General features: G+C 43.9%; 1 protein-coding gene across 3 annotated transcripts in view; it reads right to left on the bottom strand.

Annotated features, from left to right (window-relative positions):
- Positions 1-21,064, bottom strand: part of GPR155 (G protein-coupled receptor 155) — a 361,714-nt gene that overhangs the window by 177,070 nt on the left and 163,580 nt on the right. For all 3 annotated transcript variants that reach the window (XM_078681541.1, XM_078681540.1, XM_078681542.1), the window contains exons 5-6: positions 19,042-19,197; positions 10,319-10,402 (exon numbers count right to left, since the gene is read on the bottom strand). In XM_078681541.1, coding sequence (XP_078537667.1) covers positions 10,319-10,402; positions 19,042-19,197 — 240 coding nt within the window. The remainder of the gene's footprint in view (positions 1-10,318; positions 10,403-19,041; positions 19,198-21,064) is intronic.

Below are 21,064 nucleotides of genomic sequence, written 5' to 3'. Positions count from 1 at the left end.
CACTGAGGTCAGAGAGGTCGGAGTTGTCTGTTAAGGAAAATAATTTCTCTGCCCCTTCTGGAGATCCCTCTCTCTTGAGTTGCGTCCCTAGGGTCCTGGTGTTCCCAATGTTCCTCAAAAGGATCTCATAGGCCTTTTAAATCTCGCCCAATGGTTCTTGCCTCAATTGATGGAGCAGTGATTGTCTCAGAGCCCTGCATCCCGACCCCTCCAGCGTCCAGGATCTCAATTGTTGATATTGCACTTTTACTACATTTTTAATACTTCTTGCACATTACAATTTGATGAGCTCTGGACTCCCCTATCTGGCCTCCTTAATGTATATCCCCTATATATGCTCAGTACCTGTGCTGAAGCAGACGCTGACAACTTACCCTGGTCCCTCAGGGGATTGTCCCGTGAATTTGACAGAGAAAATTTCTGGAATAGAGTGCTGTCTCTCCTTAGGCAGATCAAGACATGCCAATGCTGCATGCCCACCCGGTTGGACCGTTTTCAATCCGTCAGTCACCGTATGTAGCTTGCATGTTCCAGTTCCTGCATTCTCCTCTGTTTTCCGCACTAGTTTCTTGCTGGTTGGAGTAGAGCGTGCTGGCACTAGCCCTGCAGGCTTCGCCCGGTCCTTCGTCTGATTGGTCCCTTTCGGCAGCATTGCAGAGCTTCCCGTCCACGGAAGCCTCAGCCAAGAGGAGCCGCTGCAGGACCCGCTGGACGAAACAGCAACTCTCCAGAGACTCCTACCGGGCCGGAGCAGCCTGGAGGCGTAACAGAGCCGCCACTGTATATGCAGACCAGCACAATCAAAAATGCAGGTAATCTCCAACATCGGGGATGAAGGCTCGGGTCAGGGAGTAGCTAGCAAGGCAACAAAGCGCCCACCATCTTGCTCTTTAGAAACAATAAACCTGATTGATGTGTTTTAAAACATCCAGGTTCTAAAAGCAGAATATAAAGTGCAAAATAACAAAGTGCTTAGTAGGCTGTAAGGACACTACCGCATGTTGCAAACCACAAACCAGTAAGGGGGAAATCCACCAAGAAGTGAATCGTATTTACTCGAAGGCAAGTTAAATTAAATCTGTGTTCTGATCCCTCTATCCATGTTAGATAGGGCTCCATGCCTTCTCAGGCTGACAATGGGATATATGAATGGACAGTTACCATGTACAGAACTATTTCCAAGTCTCATCTTATCTCTATGGGCAAGATATGTGTCCTTTACCAAGGCTTTCGTGTGTGAGGCAATCTTTCTAGAATTCTCAAAGACACTAAGTGATCCTAGGTCTTGAAAAGTGTTTTTATACACTTAAACCATTAGATAGCTAGCATATTAGTCTGCTTCAGATAATCCTCCACTATCACCGAGAGAAACTTTGCTCCGGGGTGGACCAGATTTTAACCCACAGCAAGATGGGTGTCAAGCCCACCGTATCTTCTAGGAAATCTAGGCCCAATTCACTGTGAGTGATAAAACTTGATGTGGATCTGGGGAGTCCTAAAATCCTAGTTAAAAACTTGTTTTCTGCTGCATTAAGGGACTTTACAGATGTATGTCTCCATACTCAAGCACCATATGTATCCACTGACAGACATTTACTTCTGTATAGTATTGTCAGTCCTTTGGGGGGCTTATGTCCTAAATGTTTCGTAAATCTAAACAGAGATTCACATATTGCCTCCATCGACGGGGGCTTTTGAGTAATTACAAGGTCCCATTTCAGATTGGTGCTAAATAGAATGCCCAAGTAGCTAATATTCAATATTTTCTTCATCGGTGTATATTCACCAAAAAACTTCTTTGAGCAGGTGGTCTTTGGCCCCCATGTTAAAATATAGGATTTGTCATTATTTACCTTAAGGATTAGCGCCTCTATAAAATAATAAAACCCATTTAAAAGAGCTTGCAGACCATTAGCAGTGCAGGCCAAAAGGACAACATCGTCTGGGTAAGGTAAAACAGGGACTAGACGCAAACACATTTTTGGGACATCAGGGGTGCAGTTTGTTAAAAAGAAGAAGGGTATTAATGTAAAAAAAAGAAATAAAAAAAGGCACTAGGATGCAGCCTCATCTCACCCCACCATGTAACTTGGATAGGGGGAGTCTATTTGCCTGACTGGGAACAGCAAACTCTCATATTTGTATCTTGATGGAGACTTTTTAGTACACTCAATAAAGATGAATCCACTCCTGCATGTCCCATAATGTCCCACATTTTGTTTCTATCCACTCAATGAAAGGCAAAGGAAAGGTCCATAAAGGTCATATGTATTGCCCCTCTCCTGGCCGTGACATATTTACGCAAGATTAGGGAAAGATTTAAAGCTTACTCTGTAGTACCCATTCCTGGGTTTTCACTCACCCAGGCTTCTAACTTCATTACAAGAGCCTGTCTGCCTGCCTTAGTATTCTTGCCTACGTGGTGAACGATACATATTATTTGATAGTCCTTAATTCCACTGTGTATATATTGTTCTTTGGCTAAAGGGAGAGGGGATACGGAGCACTATTCATAGCTGTTGACAATTGATAAAGTCCCTGGAGGAGTGTTGGCTGTGTACAGATAGGTAGCACACTTCAGCCAATGAAGAGATGTCATACGTCGCTGGGTCAGAAGAGATTGTAGTTTTGGCATTTTTCCATGTTCCAAATGTTGGATTAACAGACCTTTAACATCCCACAGAGCTGACATTTAGTTCCCTGTGTAACTCAACCACTACACTCTAACAGGTATTTCACATTCAATCAATTCTGCGACTCCCACCACGGGTTCACGCTTCAGAGGACATACCCACAGCAGCTCAGCAAAATCCCCTACTCCCTAATGCAGAGGCTGCCAATGATAAAGAGAAACCATAACCTGCGGAGGTGAGAGCAGCATGGGTGGTAGAAAGATACTTGTGACTCTAGAGATAACAGCAAGGAATGGGCGGTACAGAGGAATGTTCCTCCAGGAATCACGCAGACAGAAGAAGGAAGATGCAGGTGACTCCCTGTTGGTAGCAGAAGGCCCATGCCGGAGACAAAAGACTGCATGGTGGCTCAAAGAGGGAGAGGTATTGCAGGGAAACTTTGACAGGTGAGAAAGGACTACCATTTTTCTACCTTACCGGTGATGTTTTGCATAACCTATTCCGGGTCGAGCACAAGATGGGCAGCTCTGACTGAGGGGAGGGAATTGGCTCCCAGATCAATCTAAGGGATTCTTTACATGTGGTTCATGTAATGTTTGTACGGTTGGAATCAATCGGATCAAAGAGTTCAAGTACAATACCAACAAGTGGTATAGTATTAATGAATTTATAAATTGCAACAGTTGTGGGGTGATTTACGTACTGCAATGTAAATGTTCTAAAATCTACATAGACAGCACAATTTTTTTTTAAGTTGAAGATACAAGAGCATATAGGAGCGATTGTGAATGAGGTTAGATCGCCAATTTTTCAGCATATTAAAGACATTCACCCTATGATAGGAATATCAAATTTCACGGAATACAGAGGATTATTCCAAATGTGAGAGGGGGTGACTGGGAACTAAAAATAAGGCAACAGGAAGCTAGATGGATTAGCAAATGCAGAACGGTTGATCAGGGTTTAAATAGTGGCAATGAGTTACACTATTTTTAGTAACAGATTTACATCTTGTCAAAATATACTACTGTGAGCAATAGGTCTGTATCTAGCGTAAGTCGTTTGACAACATGTTGGAGGTATATACATTTTTTGTTATTTACTTGAGATGGTACATTGATGTTTGTTTTAATAGCTACTCTTAGAACATATTCTTTGTGTTAATGTAAGCCGTAATGTAGAACCGGTACTCGACTGAGAATGAGTAATGTGTCACCAGGCAAAATCTCAAAAAGGTGAGGCAGTATCGTATTAATTGTAAAACGATTAATTTAAATTGAACTACAACAAATGAATGATTTTTTAGATACCAGATTAAAAGTTTTTAGATGTTACCGGTTAGATGCCTGTGTAACTTTGACCATTCGCAATTTCATCACGCACTATCCTGGATAGGTCAGGTAGTGTCAAATCAATTACTCGGGATTAAGGAATTCAAATATAATTAGAGTGAGTTATTGAAAGTATAGACATTCATTAAAAAAATGTTTATGGGTGATCGACGTTGTCCACACTCAATGCAAACCTTTACATGGTACGCATAAGGGACAGGAAGTGATAGTCGGGATAAAAACGCCCACCTGCAGGAAGGCCAGGCATTGTAATTCCTGAGCGCGCTTGGCGGTGAATAGAATTACAATATTTCAGGGAGTATTTTGATTTGCAACGACATGTGAATTGTAGTTTCAAAAAAATATAGACATTATAGTCATTAGAGGCCTTTATAACTAATCAAATGTAATATGTGAATTTTGTGGCCATGTCGTTGGAGATGGTAATACAATACCGCCCTCGTCAGGCAGGTCAGGTGGAAGTCTTGACACATAGACACATGGGAGGTAGGGAAGGAGGATGTTTTACTCACAATTGGTCTAAATAAGTGAGGACCAGAGAGAAAAAAGTCATAAAAATAAAACTGACGGGCGATTGGCTCAAATAATAGTACCATTGGCTCTTGAAAGGTGATTGGTCAAGTACTTTGAGGACCTGAGAGGGAACCGCGTTGTAGTAATGTTAATTCAGAGGCTTGAAAAAGCGACTTCCTATTGGTCATTTGGCACATTGAAATATAGGCATTCTAGACGGTCAATTCTACGGCAGGATTTATCGGGCAAGGCTGTGGCAGGAAGACCAAAGTAAAAGACACTCTGGCAAGAGGTGAGAACCAGGTGGTGATATGGGGGAGCTTTGCCTCAATGGGGCTTCTTAGCAATAGACCTGTAGAGCTTGGTGACTAATAATCAAGAGAACAATAAGTATTTTGTGTTCTCTTGTTATATAATTGGATAATATATTAGAAAAATGAAATGTGTTACTTACCTGTAACTGCAGTTATCCAGTATTGGTGTCTTTCATAGATTCACATGCCTGAATCATTCCCCGTCGTCGGGATGGGAGTCCCCGGTACATAAATAAAGTAATGTCCTATTAGACATATAGAGAAATAGGCCCAAGGGCCTCACATTAGTAATATATCCATGTCCTTTTGTAGAAAGGACCAAACTCTGGAGAAGAGCCAATCAGCCATCACCTCCCTCTAGAACCCTCCTTGAAGGAGCTCCTGTCCCTCAGATTTTCGGAAGCACCGTGCTAAGTGAGTGCACTACTGAGAGAATTAGATGAGTCCTTCCAGGGGAGGCGGACGGGTTGCATGTGAATCTATGAAAGACACCAATACTGGATAACTGCAGTTACAGGTAAGTAACGCATTTCTTATCCACTATTAGGGGTGTCTTTCATAGATTCACATGCCTGATCAGAATAGCAAGCAATGATAAGCACATTTCGGATGGTATAGAATACACACATCATTAGATAATAACATATCAAGTGACAAATAGAAACGTTCAGTTGTAAGTAAAAATACCGTCAAACAATACAATAAAGAAATGTGCGTACATGAGAAGGATGGTGGGATGAAAAGAAGGCTCACCTCTACCGAAACAGATGACGAAGTACTGCTTGTCCCACCACAGCATCTTTCATGAGTTCTGTATCCAGGCAGTAGTGCCTGGTGAAGGTATGTGGCGACTTCCATGTTGCCGCTCTGCAAAAGTCTTTGATAGGCACACCAGTGAAAAGCGCCATGGATGTAGACATCGCTCTAGTAGACTGGGCTCGTACTCTAGATTGCAGGGGTTGTCCTGCCTTTTCATGACAGAATGAAATAGCTGCAGAAATCCATCGAGAAATACTTTGCTTGGTGAGTGGAAGGCCCTTCTTGGGTCTACTGTAAGCCACAAAGAGCTGGTTTGATTTACGGAAATATTTTGTTTTCTCAATGTAAAATATTAGGCAGCGTTTGAGATCCAGAGAATGTAATGTTCTTTCCGCTGCAGTATGGGGATTTGAAAAGAAAGAGCACAAGACCACAGGCTCGTTGCGATTGAAGTCCGACGGGACCTCTGGTACAAATTTTGGATTTGTTTGTATTATTACCCTGTCCTGTTTGAATTGCAGAAAGGGCTCCTGAATGGAGAAGGCTTGGAGCTCACTCACACGCCTTGCAGAAGTAAGTGCGAGAAGGAGCGCTGTCTACCAAGAGAGGTATTTGAGATCAGCCCCGTGTACCGGCTCAAAGGGATGCTTCATGAGCTGATTAAGGACTGTGTTAAGTTGCCCGGTAGACGGTAGAGTTTTCACAGGTGGAAAAGTCCTGAAAAGGCCTTTTAGAAACTGTTTGATCAATCTGTGAGACTAGAGAGAAGGACCAGTAGGAGATCTTCTGTAACGGGGGATCGCCGCCAAGTGGACTCTGACAGAAGCATGAGCAAGGCCTGAATTTGCCAAATGGAGAAGGTGAGGCAATATTTGCTCTGGAGAAGAAGAAAAAGGATGTCTCTTCTGAGTCTTACACCAAATGCAAAACCTCTTCCATTTTAAAGAGTATGTCTTGTTGGTACTTTCTGCTTGTGCTCGAGCCAGGATGGCCCTACAATCTGGTGGAATATTTAAGTTCTGAAGTTCTTTGAACTCAGGAGCCAAGCGGCTAATTTGAGTGATGCCAGATTCGAATGCTGGACTTGCTGGTCGTGAGAAGGGATGGAAACTGCTTCAGCCATATTGTCGGTTCCAGAGAAAGAAGGTGGAGTTCTGTGAACCAATGCTGGCGGGGCCAAGTTGGGGCTATGAGAATGAGCGTACAAGGCTCCGCTTTCAATTTCCTGAGGACTCTGGGAATCATTGAAAATGGTGGAAAGGCGTACGCAAAGACGTTGCACCATGCGATCGAAATGCATTCCCTAGAGACCCTTTCTGGGGATGCCAACTTGCGAAGTAGCGGCATTTGGCACTTAATCTTCTGGTGAACAGATCGATAAGAGGAGTGCCCCATTGTGAGAAGATTTGTTTGAGGATCCCCTGATCCAGTTTCCACTCGTGAGGCATTGTCTTCTGTCTGCTTAGTGAGTCGGCTAGTACATTGTCCATGCCGGGAACGTACTCTGTCTGAAGGGATATATTGTGTCGGATCAACCAGTTCCAGATTTTCTGCAACTCGTGAGAGAGTGAAAGAGAACGAGTCCCTCCCTGTTTGTTGAGATAGTGCATCCTCGTGGTATTGTCTGTACGAACGAGCACTAGGGAATTCTTGATTCTTGGGAGAAAAGCTTGAAGGGCGACAAAGACCACCTGCAGCTCGAGGAGATTTATATGAAGCCCTTTTTTAAAAGGTTCTTTAAAATCATATAGGAAGCAGTCCTGCTGGAGAGAAACCATGGGAATTTGAAAATCTCAATGACATGATGGAACCTTCCGATGTCGCCGGGTGGCAAATCTGCTTGAGCAGGTACTGGAGAAGCAGGGAAAGGAATGACAGTCATCCCATTCATCGTGGTTAGATTGAGTATCATGAAGCTCTCCCTCTTCATGTTGGTCTTCTTCCTTGTCCTCATCAGTAGACGGAGGGTGTGACCCAACGACCGGATCCGGCTGCACATTCAAAGGTGGAGGCCGTGGCCTTGGCGAGAGAGATACTGCCGCGGGTGGAGGTGACTTTGGAAACCTCTGCTTGTAATCGGTTATGAGGTACTGCAAGTCCGAGACTAAAGAGGCTGGAAGGCAAACCATTGGAGGAGGAGGTGGATGATATTACTCCTGTTCTTCCTCTTAATCCGAACTCTCCTGATATTTTACATTAAGCTCAGAGGGGCTTGTGGCAGTTTGGAACATATCCCCTTCATCTGAGTCCTCCTCTTCAAAATGACATGCTGGAGGCAGTGGTTGGACTATGCTTGGCAATGTTAAAGCCGGCGTCAGTGTCTTTTTTTGTAATTTTCAGATGCACAAATGTGCTTTTTAGATCTGAATCCATCGTCGTCGACGAGCTCGGCGACGGTGGAACGTCGACGGGTGTCGTAGCCGGAGGGGTTATCGTCGACGGGCCGTCGTCGATAGTGGTGTCGTCGCTGGAGATCTTCGCCGACGATGGTGTTGACGATGTTTTCTTCGTCACCGAGGTCGACGACTCAGTCGTCAGCGAGCGCATTGTCGACGATGTCTTTGACGTCGATGGTGTCTTCTTGATGCTTATCGTCGACGACACAGTCTTACCTGCCATAGACGATGGGATCTCTAGAATGAAATAATATCACCAGAGGACATTGGAAACCCAGTTGAGAAGAAATCTGAGCAGAGCTCAGAGGAGACTCCCTTAGCACAACGTGCGGTAGAAAATCTGAGGGACAGGAGCTTCTTCCAGGAGGGTTCTAGAGGGAGGTCATAGCTGATTGGCTCTTCTCTAGAGTTTGGTCCTTTCTACAAAAGGACATGGATATGTTACTAACGTGAGGCCCTTGGGCCTATTTCTCTAAATGTCTAATAGGACATTACTTTATTGATGTACCGGGGACTCCCATCCCGACAACGGGGAATGATTCAGGCATGTGAATTTATGAAAGACACCTCTAATACTGGATAAATACAGGATTCCCATTTCCCATCATGTCTCTATTTTGGGGAATGTAAAAAGTTAAATATAAAAATGAGATTTATCACAACAATTTCCCCAAGCGAATAGGGCTTTATAAAGTGGTTTTAAGCATACAGACAACTTTTTTTGTTTGTTTAGGATAATCTTTTCCACTTGTATGGGTTGCGCAAATGAAGAGCTGAAGAACTTTAAGGATAAACGCTTAGGAGATACATTGAAGGTATGTTCCAAAAGGCGACTAAAAGAAACTTAGCAGACAGTGTGGCTGTTGGGGAGTTGATCATGGATAAGAATTTAAGAGATTTTGTATGATACATTTTTGCCAGAAGTCTAAATATAATGTCATGATGCATGACAATAACAGTGTATATAGTACATGAGAGAAATTGAAGAGGATTGATGTGGTAGCAATAAGGAGGGTGCTGACACCACATGATGTTTTCCATCCAAAAAACCATTAATGTTACTTTCTTCATGGGATAATATATGGAAATTAGATTATAAATAGGCAGACTCGAACAATGAAATTGATATGATGTTTTTAATTTTGGGGAATGTGATTGAATAATTGATTTTCTAAAAAGACATAGGGATCTATATTGATTTGTGTACTTATCCTTTTTTCCAGCCCTGATGACGTCCAAGTGAGGATGAAACACGTAGGCTGATGATTGGATATTGTTATATTTAGTTGACGACTGGATACCGTTATATTTTGGAGCTATGATTTTCCTTTGAATTAATAAATGGAAAACACATATGAAATGAGTTTGCCTATGGATTTGATTCTCGAAAAACAATAATTGATTGGATACCATAGCGGATACGTTGACGCTCCTTTCCATTTGTAGAATTCATTTTTGAGGACTGGGTCTATGGCGGTGGGACCTGGGAGAGTGAAGCATCATTTATATAGGACTTTGTGATTTGTTAAAACAAGACTTTGAATTGCTCACCAGTGCGCTTGGTTGCTGGGCCCCCATCACCTAAAGGAAAGAGACATTCATCTCTGACTGTTGTTGACTGGTAGACTTAGTAGTTGTTGAAGGTTGGAGTGGAGTAAGGTGCTCAGGAGGCCCCTGGTACAGATGCCCAGGTTGTGCCCCCTGTAACATAGTGGGCCACTAGGGAATGCATTCTCTTCCTCTGGATCCTACAGGTCCAAGGCCCTTTTAGTGTGTTGGAGGAGACAATATTAATGTTATGGGGCCTCAGGAAGTTAGCTATATTTTAGTATGGTTATAACTACTCTGGATGGTTCCTCACCTCATGCTCCAACAGGTGCTGTCCATCCAGTTCATGTTTTTACAATGGAATAAAATGCAGGTGATCGCTACACAGGGGAGATAGTATTGACAGGCACAGACCTTTCAGACCAGGTTTTGTCTAGCAAACAACAACACTTGGGAACCAAGAAGCATGCAGGCGGCAAAGCATCCTGTGCATACCTGCCCACAGCACCGCCTCCTTGAGCCTGAGTGGCACCAACATGACTATGGACAGGAAAGCCTCCCTTTCCAACATAAATGTATGCATTTGTATAAAATTAATCAGTACACTGTCTGTGATTCGATGTGATGTACTGCAACAAGTACAACTCAAATGTGCAGCAATCCAATGGCAGCAAGCACCTTCTTTGAAGAAAGAGAGAAGGAAGGAAGGATATATTACACTGGTTGTTCATTCTATGCCCTGGGCCCACTCTTGCTAATGTACCACTGAATGAAAAAGACAAAGTTTAAGAGTAGTTACAAACCTGAGCAAAGAGTAGGTTGGAAGTAAACATATGAGGCACTCGTGTATACTTCTTACTTAAAACGATGACTGTAATCGACCAGACCTGCAATTTAAAAAAACGTAATTTAACCACTGAGATGCATACAATTCATACTTGATTTTAAACTGCTGAGTCAGGGTGCTGACTCCTTCCTAAAGAGGCCTGAAAAACACATAAAATATAAGAGCAGACAGTCACATAATAGTCCTCGGATGCAAACCCTTCCCCTGCCGGAGCTGAATATCATATAACTAAAATATCAACTTTCTTTCCTTTGTGGGACTGCTGCAAAACCCTTTACTGATCTTTTCCTTCTTGGCAACTTATAGCAAACTTTTTAAACACGAAGGCACTGACTGTCAGGGTGAGTCCTCTTAAGACTGCTTGCTGAATCAATAGCATTAATATTAGGGGCTGATACACTAAAGCCGATGGTCCTCATAATTATGCCTCCTCTCTCCATTGTTCGTGCCACTAGAAACATTGGGCCAGATGTATCAAAATTGGATTTTGCGAGTTTATAATAGCAAGTTTTAATGATTCGCTATTATAGACTCGCAAAATTCAATGTATGTAGGTTTCAGCACATTTTTTGTGATTCATACACATTCCTTATTTGCGAATTGCAAATTGTGAGTCGCAAATAAGGAATGGTTTCCCATTCATTTCTATGGGTCTAGAGGCTCATAGGAATGAATGGGAATTGCATGCTCAATTTGCGAGTACCCAAAAAGTACTCGCAAATTGCGCATGCAATCTCAAGGGTGCAAGGAGGCCAAAAGGCCACCCTCATGCACCCCTCAAATATACATGTGTGCACATGTGGAGCACATGCATGCCCTAATGGCATGTATGTGCGCCACATGGCACTTACAAAAATGCAAAATTGTGCATTTTTCTAAGGATTTGCAATTTACCACCAACTTGAAGTTGGTGGTAAATTGAGGTTCTTTAAAGCAGGGTCGAAAATTAAAAAGCGCTTCCTGCATTGCATTTAGAGATTTGCAAATTACGATTCTCTAAATGCATTCGCAAAATAGGTAATCGCAAAAATTGTGATTCCCTATTTTGCGATTGACTTTTGGAATGATACATAAAGGCTTTTTCCCATTCGCAAACGGGCCAAATCTGCAAATAGGCCCGTTTGCGAACGGGAATAAACTTGATACATCTGGCCCATTATGTTGTGTAACGGAATAGTTTAACGAGAACTTGAAAACCCTTCCATTGTTTTCTTACATACCAGTCCTACAGATTCCATATTTACCTTCCTAGAAAAGCACTGATGCTCAGAAGGAGGTTCTGAACAAGGCGTCAATAGCTGCCTTGTAGCATGTTATGGGCAGTTGGGGTGGTTACAAGTCGCATTTATTTACAGTTTTCTGTAGGACAACTATGCCTAAGAAGGTGCAATATGTGATTTACAAATAACCAGAGAGATACAATGCAAGAGTGAAGTAGCTGACGGGGGCAGGTGGGGGGAGTAAAAAAAAAGTCCAATTCCATTTCCCATTTTAATTCCCATAGAGATTTGAGACACAATTACACTCCAAACCACTAAATGGAGTTACACCAAATTGGGCAGCTAGCTATGACTTGGTTCGGTACGCGCCCATTTTGTTATTTGGTGAAAATCTGTTTGGTAGTTTCAGACTAATTAAAAGAAATCCAAATGTGTCTATATAGGGACGTGACCCCTCAGCAAATCCTCCTGGTCTTGTGTAGAGATCTGATTGGCTGCCAACACTTGAACCAGGAAATTTTGGCAGCCATCTTGGGATTTGGACTGAGCTGAGTTTCAAGAAAAATGTAGAAAAAACAAAACACGGGGATAGGGGGGCAAAATATATATATATGTTTTTTAAAACATAATCGCTGGCTCCCACGCGTGTTTTCAAAAAAGCCCCGGTGGGCCAGGTCCTGTGGGCATGCACATAGATTTAAAACGTAAAGGATGGGGTATACGGGGCCCCCATCTTGAGGTTCTTATGAGCCCCAAGGCTTTACTGAAATTTAAAGAGGGGTGCTGCAGGACCCCTCTTCATTGGGCTCCAAGTGCCCCGGGGACAGCCACCTCCCTGGGGCCACAAAAAACAAAGGAGAGGGACAGCATGTACCCCCATTCTGGGGCTTACACAAGTCCCAGGGAACACCACCTCACTTGGGCTAAAGAAATGCTAATGGAAGCACTGAGGATGCACCTTGGCGCCGGGGAACACCACCTCCACAGGGCCAAACACATATTAGAGAATGGGAGGGGGGTCACACTACCCCTTTTTGGGTCATATGCAGACCCGGAGACCACCACCTCGCCGGAGCCGGCCTGTGGTATTTAAAAGGGGGGGGGGGCGCAAGGCCCCCCTCCTGGAACCATTAATGGCCTGAGGACCGCCACCCCTTGGGTGGGCTCCTGCTATCTCACGATGTGCCCACCCTCGGGAGATAGCAGTTTACTTTTGCCACAGTTCCTGCCAAGCAAGAGCAAACAGTAACTCCGCTCCCAGCATGCAGGAGCTGTCAAACTGCTCCTGCTTGATGGGAGCAGAGTTTTTATCTGTTTACCTACCCACTGTTATTTGGGCAGGAAAACAGATGAAAGAATTTCACCCACAAGCAGGGAGCTCCATATTTAGCCGCTCCCTACTTGCAGGAGCAATGCCGGCTCCCGCAGGAGGCGGGGAGGCGGCCGGGACAGCGGGGGCATCAATGCTACCACCGCGGTCCCCATCAAAGCGCCAGGGCACCCAGGCAGATGTGGCTGTGCCCCGAAGGATGGAGTCCATGGGGGAAAATCGGACTGGGGAGGGGCCTGTGGGACCCCCTCCCCCATAAAACTTTGCCCTAAAACAAAGCAGAAAAGTTCAAATTGATAGAAGACAAATGGGCAGAAAAGGCAAAAAGGAGGGCAGAAAAAAAAGCAGAAAATGCAAAACAGAGGGCACAAAAACAAGCAGAAGAGGCAAAATAGAGGGTAGAAAAACGAGTAGGAAAGGTAAAACAGAGGGCAAAAAATGGCAAAACATAAGGCAGAAAAACAAGCAGAACAGGCAAAACAGAGCAGAAAAGGCTAAACGGAGGGCAGAAAATCAAGCAAAAAGGCAAAACAGAGGGGGAAAAAAGCAGAAAAGGCAAAACAGAGAGCAGCAAAACGAGCAGGAGAGGTCAAAACAGAGGGCAGAAAAACGAGCAGTAAAGACAGAAGATCAGCAGGCCGTGGTAGACATTTCCAAAATAGTCTGTTCAACGTGTCGGTGTGTATCGTTGCTTATTGTCTAATACTGTATGCATATGCGATGAAGATACATTCACGAATAAAGTTTTGGAAAAAAAAAAAGTCGGTGTGTATCGTTCGGTGTTGAGCGGTACAGAGATGAGCTGGATGTACGTGCATGTCGTGAGCATCTTCTGGTTTGGAGAGGGGTAAACCAGAGGTGGCAACTGCTCCAACTTGTGGAGAACAATATATTGTAGAGATAGGGTCCATGTCACTGGCAAAGTCCTGATCAGAAGAGTAAAAGCAAGCGGAAGCCCTACCCCACCCAGAAGAAAACAGCACAAAGTTATGTTATACTAAATAATTCACCTTTCAAATCTGCAGAGGAGGGTCCTGTAGTCCAGTCAGAAGATCTCTTATGCCGCTGGGGCGCAACACTTGTATTATGGAATCCAGTCAGCAAGGAGGCAAAAGGCCACCACCTCATTACACAGTGGATCCCTGAGATGTCTCTCTATGGGTAAGTTGCTGCAACAGGGCAGACTGTTCCCTGAAGCTTTCCATTGCCAATGGTCTGATCATCTTCTTGTGGGCCCAAAGCCCTAGGCTGATGCACTGAGTTGGGTGGTGGAGGGGGTGGGGGCGGAAGGGGCAAGAGTTGTGGCTGCGTGGCCTCGAGCTTCTTCTGATCAAGCCCCAGGATCGAGTCCACCTCATGGAGACTATGGGCCACCTGTGTTTCTTCCTCCCACGTGAAGATAAGCCAAATGGATGTACCCACTTATAATGAATCCCTTTCTCTCGCAGTAGGGAGGTCGCCGGTTTCAAAGTTCTGAGCCCCGGCAGGGTGGTAAATGAGAGGCCCTGGTAGAGACAGATTTTCGTCACTTCTAAGGAGATAGAGTTCTAGTTAGGTACTGCATGATCATTTCTTTTTGATTGTAGCTAAGCAAACAGGTTGGGATATCCTGTAGGGTCTCAGGAGCACCCGACTGGCGACCAACTGTATGTGTGCGATCCAGGATAAGCTCTTTGTCTGCCAGGACGATATGGCGGAAAAGTCTAAGCACATAGTCCTCTAATGTGCCAAATCTGCCTGCAATAGGAACCCTTTTATCCAAATGTTAGATCGACGAGACATGTTCTCCAAATCACACAGGTAGTAGTTGAGGTCTGCATTTTGTCCCGGAGATCAAGTATCTGGCTTCAGCTGGCCTCCAACTCCTCCTTCCTAGCGTTGTTTCCTAGTTCTAATGTGTCCACTCACTGGCCCAGCTCTCTCATCTTGTGGGAGATTTCCTTGACATCTTTGGCCACTTCCTGCTTGAAGGCTGCTTTATCTTTGATTAATGTACGGAACAGAGACTCCATGAAAACCTGTGTGACAGGAACCTCTTCTCCCATTGAGTTCTTATGGGATTGTTCAGTAGGGGACTGAGAGGGAGATCCAGAGTCTTTGGTGGAATCCGCTTGTCTAGGTGCGGTCCTGGACAAAGGTCCTTATGGTAGGGTCTCTCGTATTGTAATGACAGCAAGGGGAGGGTTGGGGATCCTTCTAGGTATCTCTTTCTTTAGGTACAGTCCACTGGGCACTGCCTAGCCTCAGGAGGGCATACGTCTGCACTAGCCCAAGGACTCTGCAGTTTCAGTCCGCTGTGTCAGCCAAGCCAGATACCCAGTATACTCCAACCGCACCACTTGGCGCAGGGGTGGCCGTGCAGGTAAGGGCTATGTGCTCCACTCCTCGTCCAGCCAGATACAACGGTGTTTGTTGCAGGGGCCACGGGAGCTCTCCAGGGTGAGTTTCCTCCAGGAGCAATGCAGCAGAGCCCTGTTGCTGCTATGTGGGTGGCTATGGCCCACACAGTGCTGTAGATCCAGTGAACGAACACAGACCCAGCCCTCTGCTCTGTTAGCCCAAAGGGCGGGCCTTCCCACAGATGGGTCGCTGGTCCAGCAGAAGAGCACCAGTCTCCAATGCAGCAGTAAGGTGCAGCTCCTGCGCTACAAATTCCCACGCAGCAACTTGCGCTGGGTCTGTAGGCCTAACTCACCCTCAATCGGCACCCGTCCTCTCAGTCACCAGCAATCCAGGCAACTTAGCACAGCGACGACCGAATACTGTTTCCTTCTCGACAGTCACTTACGAAGGACTCTATATTGCTGTGTTTGTGTTTTCTGTCGCACCGGCAGGCTCCACCAGCCGAGGCCTATCGCGTCTCCCTGCAGCTTCCTCAGCTGGGCCCCGCTATCACCAGCCGACACGTGGTCCACCAACCTCATCGTCGTCAGCCCAGGCGCTCGGCCCAGGGGACCGTCCATTGCTTGCGCAAGCTCCGCAACTGGCGACCCCTGTAGGGAGAGGACCCAACTAGGGATTAGTGAGCCACCTCCAGGTTCGTTCTGTAGCAGCCATTTTAGGCACCGGGTCCGCCTGGCAGCCTCTTACCCAGCAAATTAAAGTGCTCTGTATGGTCTGCAGAGAGGCCAGTTCATCCAGTACGCTCCCCTGGGCACTGTACTGCGGTTCCGCCACTGCGGGATCGTCCTGGTGCTCCCAATCTGCTGATGACCCAATAGGTGCAGTGGAGCTCCGCAATTCAGCTCTCATACGCGTGCTATCTTGGGCACGCCCTGGAGGTTAGTTTTTGATAACATTTCACAGGTCTGTTGTATTTGTGCTGAACACTGCATAGTCTCTCAATTATGCGATTACAAACGTTTCATGTTAGGCCACATAGGTCAGGGTTACAGGACTCTAGGTGGAAGGTTGCATAAATTATGTTGCAAATTCCTATGAAGTTTAAGTTGATGCCAGCTCGATATTTTATGACATAATCTTCAATTGTATTGTCAGAATGCTGTCAACAATAAAGAAGCATGATCAAATGCAATCAAATCTGTCATAGTCTGCCATTCGATTGACTACTTTTGATAATTCATGCTCTATTTTCTACAGAACAGTGAAAATCATCACACCGCCTTCTAATCCCAATATGATCAATGGGTCATCTCTTGCGATTGTGTAGTTAATCTTGCAAAACAATTGAGGGCATTTTAAATCAACATGCTATATGAGATGGGATATGTAGGAGGATGCTCTTACCATCAAAGTAAAAGGCACTACAAGCATTTACTTCACATCCAAAGATAAAGTGGGTAAAAGAGCAAAGCTATAACATTTAGTCTTAGAGCACCGTAGCAATTTAACAAACAAATCAATTTATGAAGAGGTTAATACACACTATTATAAGCAAACCTTTGAGCATGTAGCCGATAAGCTAAAGGATAAACTATTGTCTTTTAAAGAAACACCAAGCCAAAGGCTAATGACACAGGCCGTATATTAGGCAGTTTTACTACACAGCTGACAAGGATTTGGGAATCTCAATCCGGCACCTCTAACAATCAAAATCATCAGGAAAGATCACACATAAAACAGAGGAATTTCAAAAAGCATTCATTCAAAATTACCTATATTTGTATTCGGAAGGGAAACCAGTACTATCAACTAGTTTAGAAACTTTCTTAAATAAATAAAAATGTAAAAGGTTACAGCTTCTCAATTACCAATTACACTGTGTATCGTGGAGTTTGTGACAGTGATTCAGAATTTACCACATAAGACTGGTATATATGCATTACAAGTAGATGTTTGCAAAATATTACCAAACAGCAACATAATTAAAGCCAATACATCAGGTGGGACTTCGCTTATCTTTGGATCAAGAAGCAATTGTGATTCATTCAAAAACTTAACACTCTTCTAAATATAAAAGGCTCTCTCGCCTTGATGTTGATTTGGAAATCAATGTCAAATTAATGACAATTTTTGGGGCAGGATTATTTCACATTTAGTTAACAAAGAACATTGGGCATCAGGTACAAAGACTCGAAATAGGAAATCGTAAATTGTGACTAAATAACGATTCTCAATTTGCAATTTCTTATTTGGAATGTACTAAATTGGATTTTATTAAAGGGGATGAAACTTGATCAAAAACGTCTACTGAATGCATTGGTATTTTGTCAACCGATTTATTCAGTATAAGGTTAGTTCTCAAAGTACTCGATCATAATGGGTGGCAATTTGGCCTACCTGATTACGATGCATGCAAATTGAAACCCACTGCAACTGGCCCCTACCACAGAGATGGTAGCAGGCTGGGGCCAGAAGATCACCATGTATATGACTGCTTTTAAATAAAGCAGTTTTTTTAATGCAGCCCCTTTTCCTTGAAGGAAAATCGAATGCAATAAATTAAAATTACAAGTTGCACATACCTTCTTTAGGATTAGGCAGTTGTCCCATGGGCTACTCCTAAAACACGTTTTGTCAACTTTTTAACAAGGGAATAGAGTCCCTTGAGATCCCTTCTGGTTTGTGAATGGCTTAATACCTACTTTGAGTTTGTGGTAATATATTAATGTTTTGTAACTGTATTTTTGCCCCAAAACATTAATGCATACGATACGGAATCTATATTTGTAAGGGACACCCTATAAACGCCCCCTGCAAACATTGATTCCTTCATATTGGTTTAATCCATTTAACGATTCAAAAAACGGTTCTAAATTGTTAATTAGGTTTAATACATTGAAAAAAGTGTTTTAATGGTTGCAAACCCTCAGCTTTACAGAATCTGAGGGTTTACGACAGATAAAACACTTGTTTATGATTTTGACTGTCTAAATGCAAGCAATCCTAGAAGGGCAGTACTGGCACTTTTAGACTATGTTAAAATAAACCATGTAGCATAGCAGCATTACCACGAATGTTGCAAATGCCTTCATTAAGATACACAGGAACTTCTTAAGGCACCTACTCGATATGGAGCTTCTGGTGCACTGCACCAGTTGGATTAAGCCAAACCAGTGGAAACGATTTGCAGTTATGGAATAATGGATATCGCATTGAAGGCCTTCTCCATTAACAGAATGGATGCTTGATCCTGCCAGTCTGTACTTATCTCGCCATAAACTGAAAGTCTTACATTGCAAACATCTCAACCATACATCTGGCCCTTTTATTTTTGATAGGAAATAATTGTCAATGATTAGTAAGGAATACTGTGGCGTTGTCCCACAAATACTGCACAATCCAAGACTGGGGCATCCAAAACTAAGTTTACTAGGGAATAAAAGTTTGTGAAACAGCACTATAACTACTCGATATTAGATTGGGTGTGGCTGACCAGTCCCTCACATCTCTTTAATGTTAAGGGAAAAAACGGTATTTAATAATGGGGCCTACCATTGTGTACATGGAATCTCTACAGTATGAGCAATCTGCATGATGCTAAGAGACAAATGTGAAATTCAGGAAATTACAAACATCTTTAATTTACCCGGAATATGATTTAGGATTGGGATTGCAATTCATAGCCTGTGGTTTCAATAGGCTACTCAGGAAGACATCTTAAATTATTATATGAACTGGGTCCCTGATCACTATTTAGAACCAGGATCAATTGCCAAATATTCTTACCAAAGAGACCAGACTGACGATGCTTATATCAAAACTAACATTCTGGAGTGCTGCCATCAATGGCTTGGGATCCATGGTGGGAATAGTCAATAACCAAGCAGAGACGTACATTATGGGAGCAGAGACAAAAGTGCTTATCACCATACCTGAGGTTATCTGTAAAGAAAATAGAAAATAAGGTAAGCAAACTGGTAAAAGCTGAACATGCCCTTTCATATGCATTTACTAAAGCACATTTTTAAAGCAAAAAACGCTCTGTCTTCTGAAAACAGATGTGCAGAAAACAATTAGTCACTCTTGCCTTGAAAATGGCAAATTAGCAGCAATATGTAATGCATTTGTAAAAAGGTCAACAGTACACGGATTGTATGCTTATGGAATTGTAGGTATTTTGGCTCTCTTGTCCAAGGTCTCTCATCCATTCTCTATATTAAAAATTTTAATTTGCACTTTGTTAATTGCACACAAACTTACCCAGAGGTAAAATTTCGAGCTAATAAAAAAAAAAAAGGTTTTGCATGTGTATTTGCCGCTTTTTTAAGTGTCGCAAAATGTTTTACACCAAGGTATTAAAACCTTTCCAAGAAAACCATGGCAATGTCAAAATATATCATGAAGTTTTCATCATTACATACGTTTAATAAAAGGTAGTGTAGGACTTAAAAATTGTAATCTCTAAATTCACTCACTATAAAATGGGACGACTACCTTTGATAAACATTTTACAAATGGCAGACATAAACTAAGATGGTCGGGCACAAACTCTCCATGACCAATCTGGGGCCATAAGAATGACTATGGCCAGGTTGTTCCTGATCGTCTTTAGAACTTTGGGAAGGAGTGTTATTAGCGAAAGGTGTACAGGAGGCCAAAAAGCATCTCTGAGCGAGAACCGCCTTGGAACCTTCAGCGCATAAAACTGCTGCCATTGCATATTCAAAGCCGTGGGGAAAAGATATAACCAAAGCTCTCCCCAATCTAGAAACAGACCCTGCATCACCTCCAAATGGAGACGACATTAGTGATCTGCTAGGCATCGATGGCGAAGTTTGTCCACCCTAGCATTTAGAGAGTCCAGCAGGAGTTGAGCCACCAGGGAAATGCCCTGACTTTCCAGCCATGTCCAGAGGTACTGGGGTTCTTGACAAAGGGTCCATGACCCCACCCTACTTTGTTTGTTGCAGTATCACATGGTGGGGCTGTCTGTGAACACCAGCCTTAGCCTTTTCTTGATCGAAGGAAGAAAGCCTTTCATTGTCAATTGGCTCGACAGGAGCTCCAGCAGATTAATGTGAAGCCCAGACTCCGCAGAGGACAAAGTCCTCTGATCACCACCTCTCCCAGATGGCTGCCTCAGCCCAGAAGCGACACGTCTGTCACTATAGTCCGCTTTGGTTAGGGAAGGGAGAGGGGTCTACCACTGTCCCAATCACGGTTTGTCAGCCAGCACTGCACGTCTTTTGCAGTACCCGCTGCGATCTGGACAAGGTCGGAGAGATTCCCAAGATGCTATTGCCACTGAAACTTCAGGTCCCAGAGCAGAGCCCTTCTTTCCCAGCAGGCATATGTCAAAAGAATGATACAGGAGGCCATGGAGCCCATCAGCCCCACAGTAACTCTCATCAAATTCCAGGATTGAGGCTGAAACATCAGAATCCTACCCGCAAATCCTGGGCTCGCCGATTGGGAGGATAGACCCGAAACTGGATTGTGTCCAGAATGACTCAGATGGAAGGGAGCATCTGAGAGTGAGTCTGAGGTGACTTTGGCTTGTTGATCGTGAACCCCAGGGAATACAGGAGGTCGGCTATAGTCTGGGGGTGGGAGACGACTGCCTGGGGCAAGCCCGCCTACTACAGCTAATTGACATGGTAAGGGAAGACTGGAACCCCTATCCTCCGCCATCACTTTTGTAAACACTCGAGGGGTATTGGTGAGGCCAAAGGAGAGTACATCAAACTGAAAGTGTTCTTGGTTCACTGTGAATATCAGGTAGTGCCTGTGGGCCGGCAGGGTGGCGATG

Source organism: Lissotriton helveticus, chromosome 3_1 (assembly GCF_964261635.1).
Source record: "Lissotriton helveticus chromosome 3_1, aLisHel1.1, whole genome shotgun sequence".
Lineage (NCBI taxonomy): Eukaryota > Metazoa > Chordata > Amphibia > Caudata > Salamandridae > Lissotriton > Lissotriton helveticus.
This window is presented reverse-complemented; position numbering and strand designations above follow the sequence as displayed.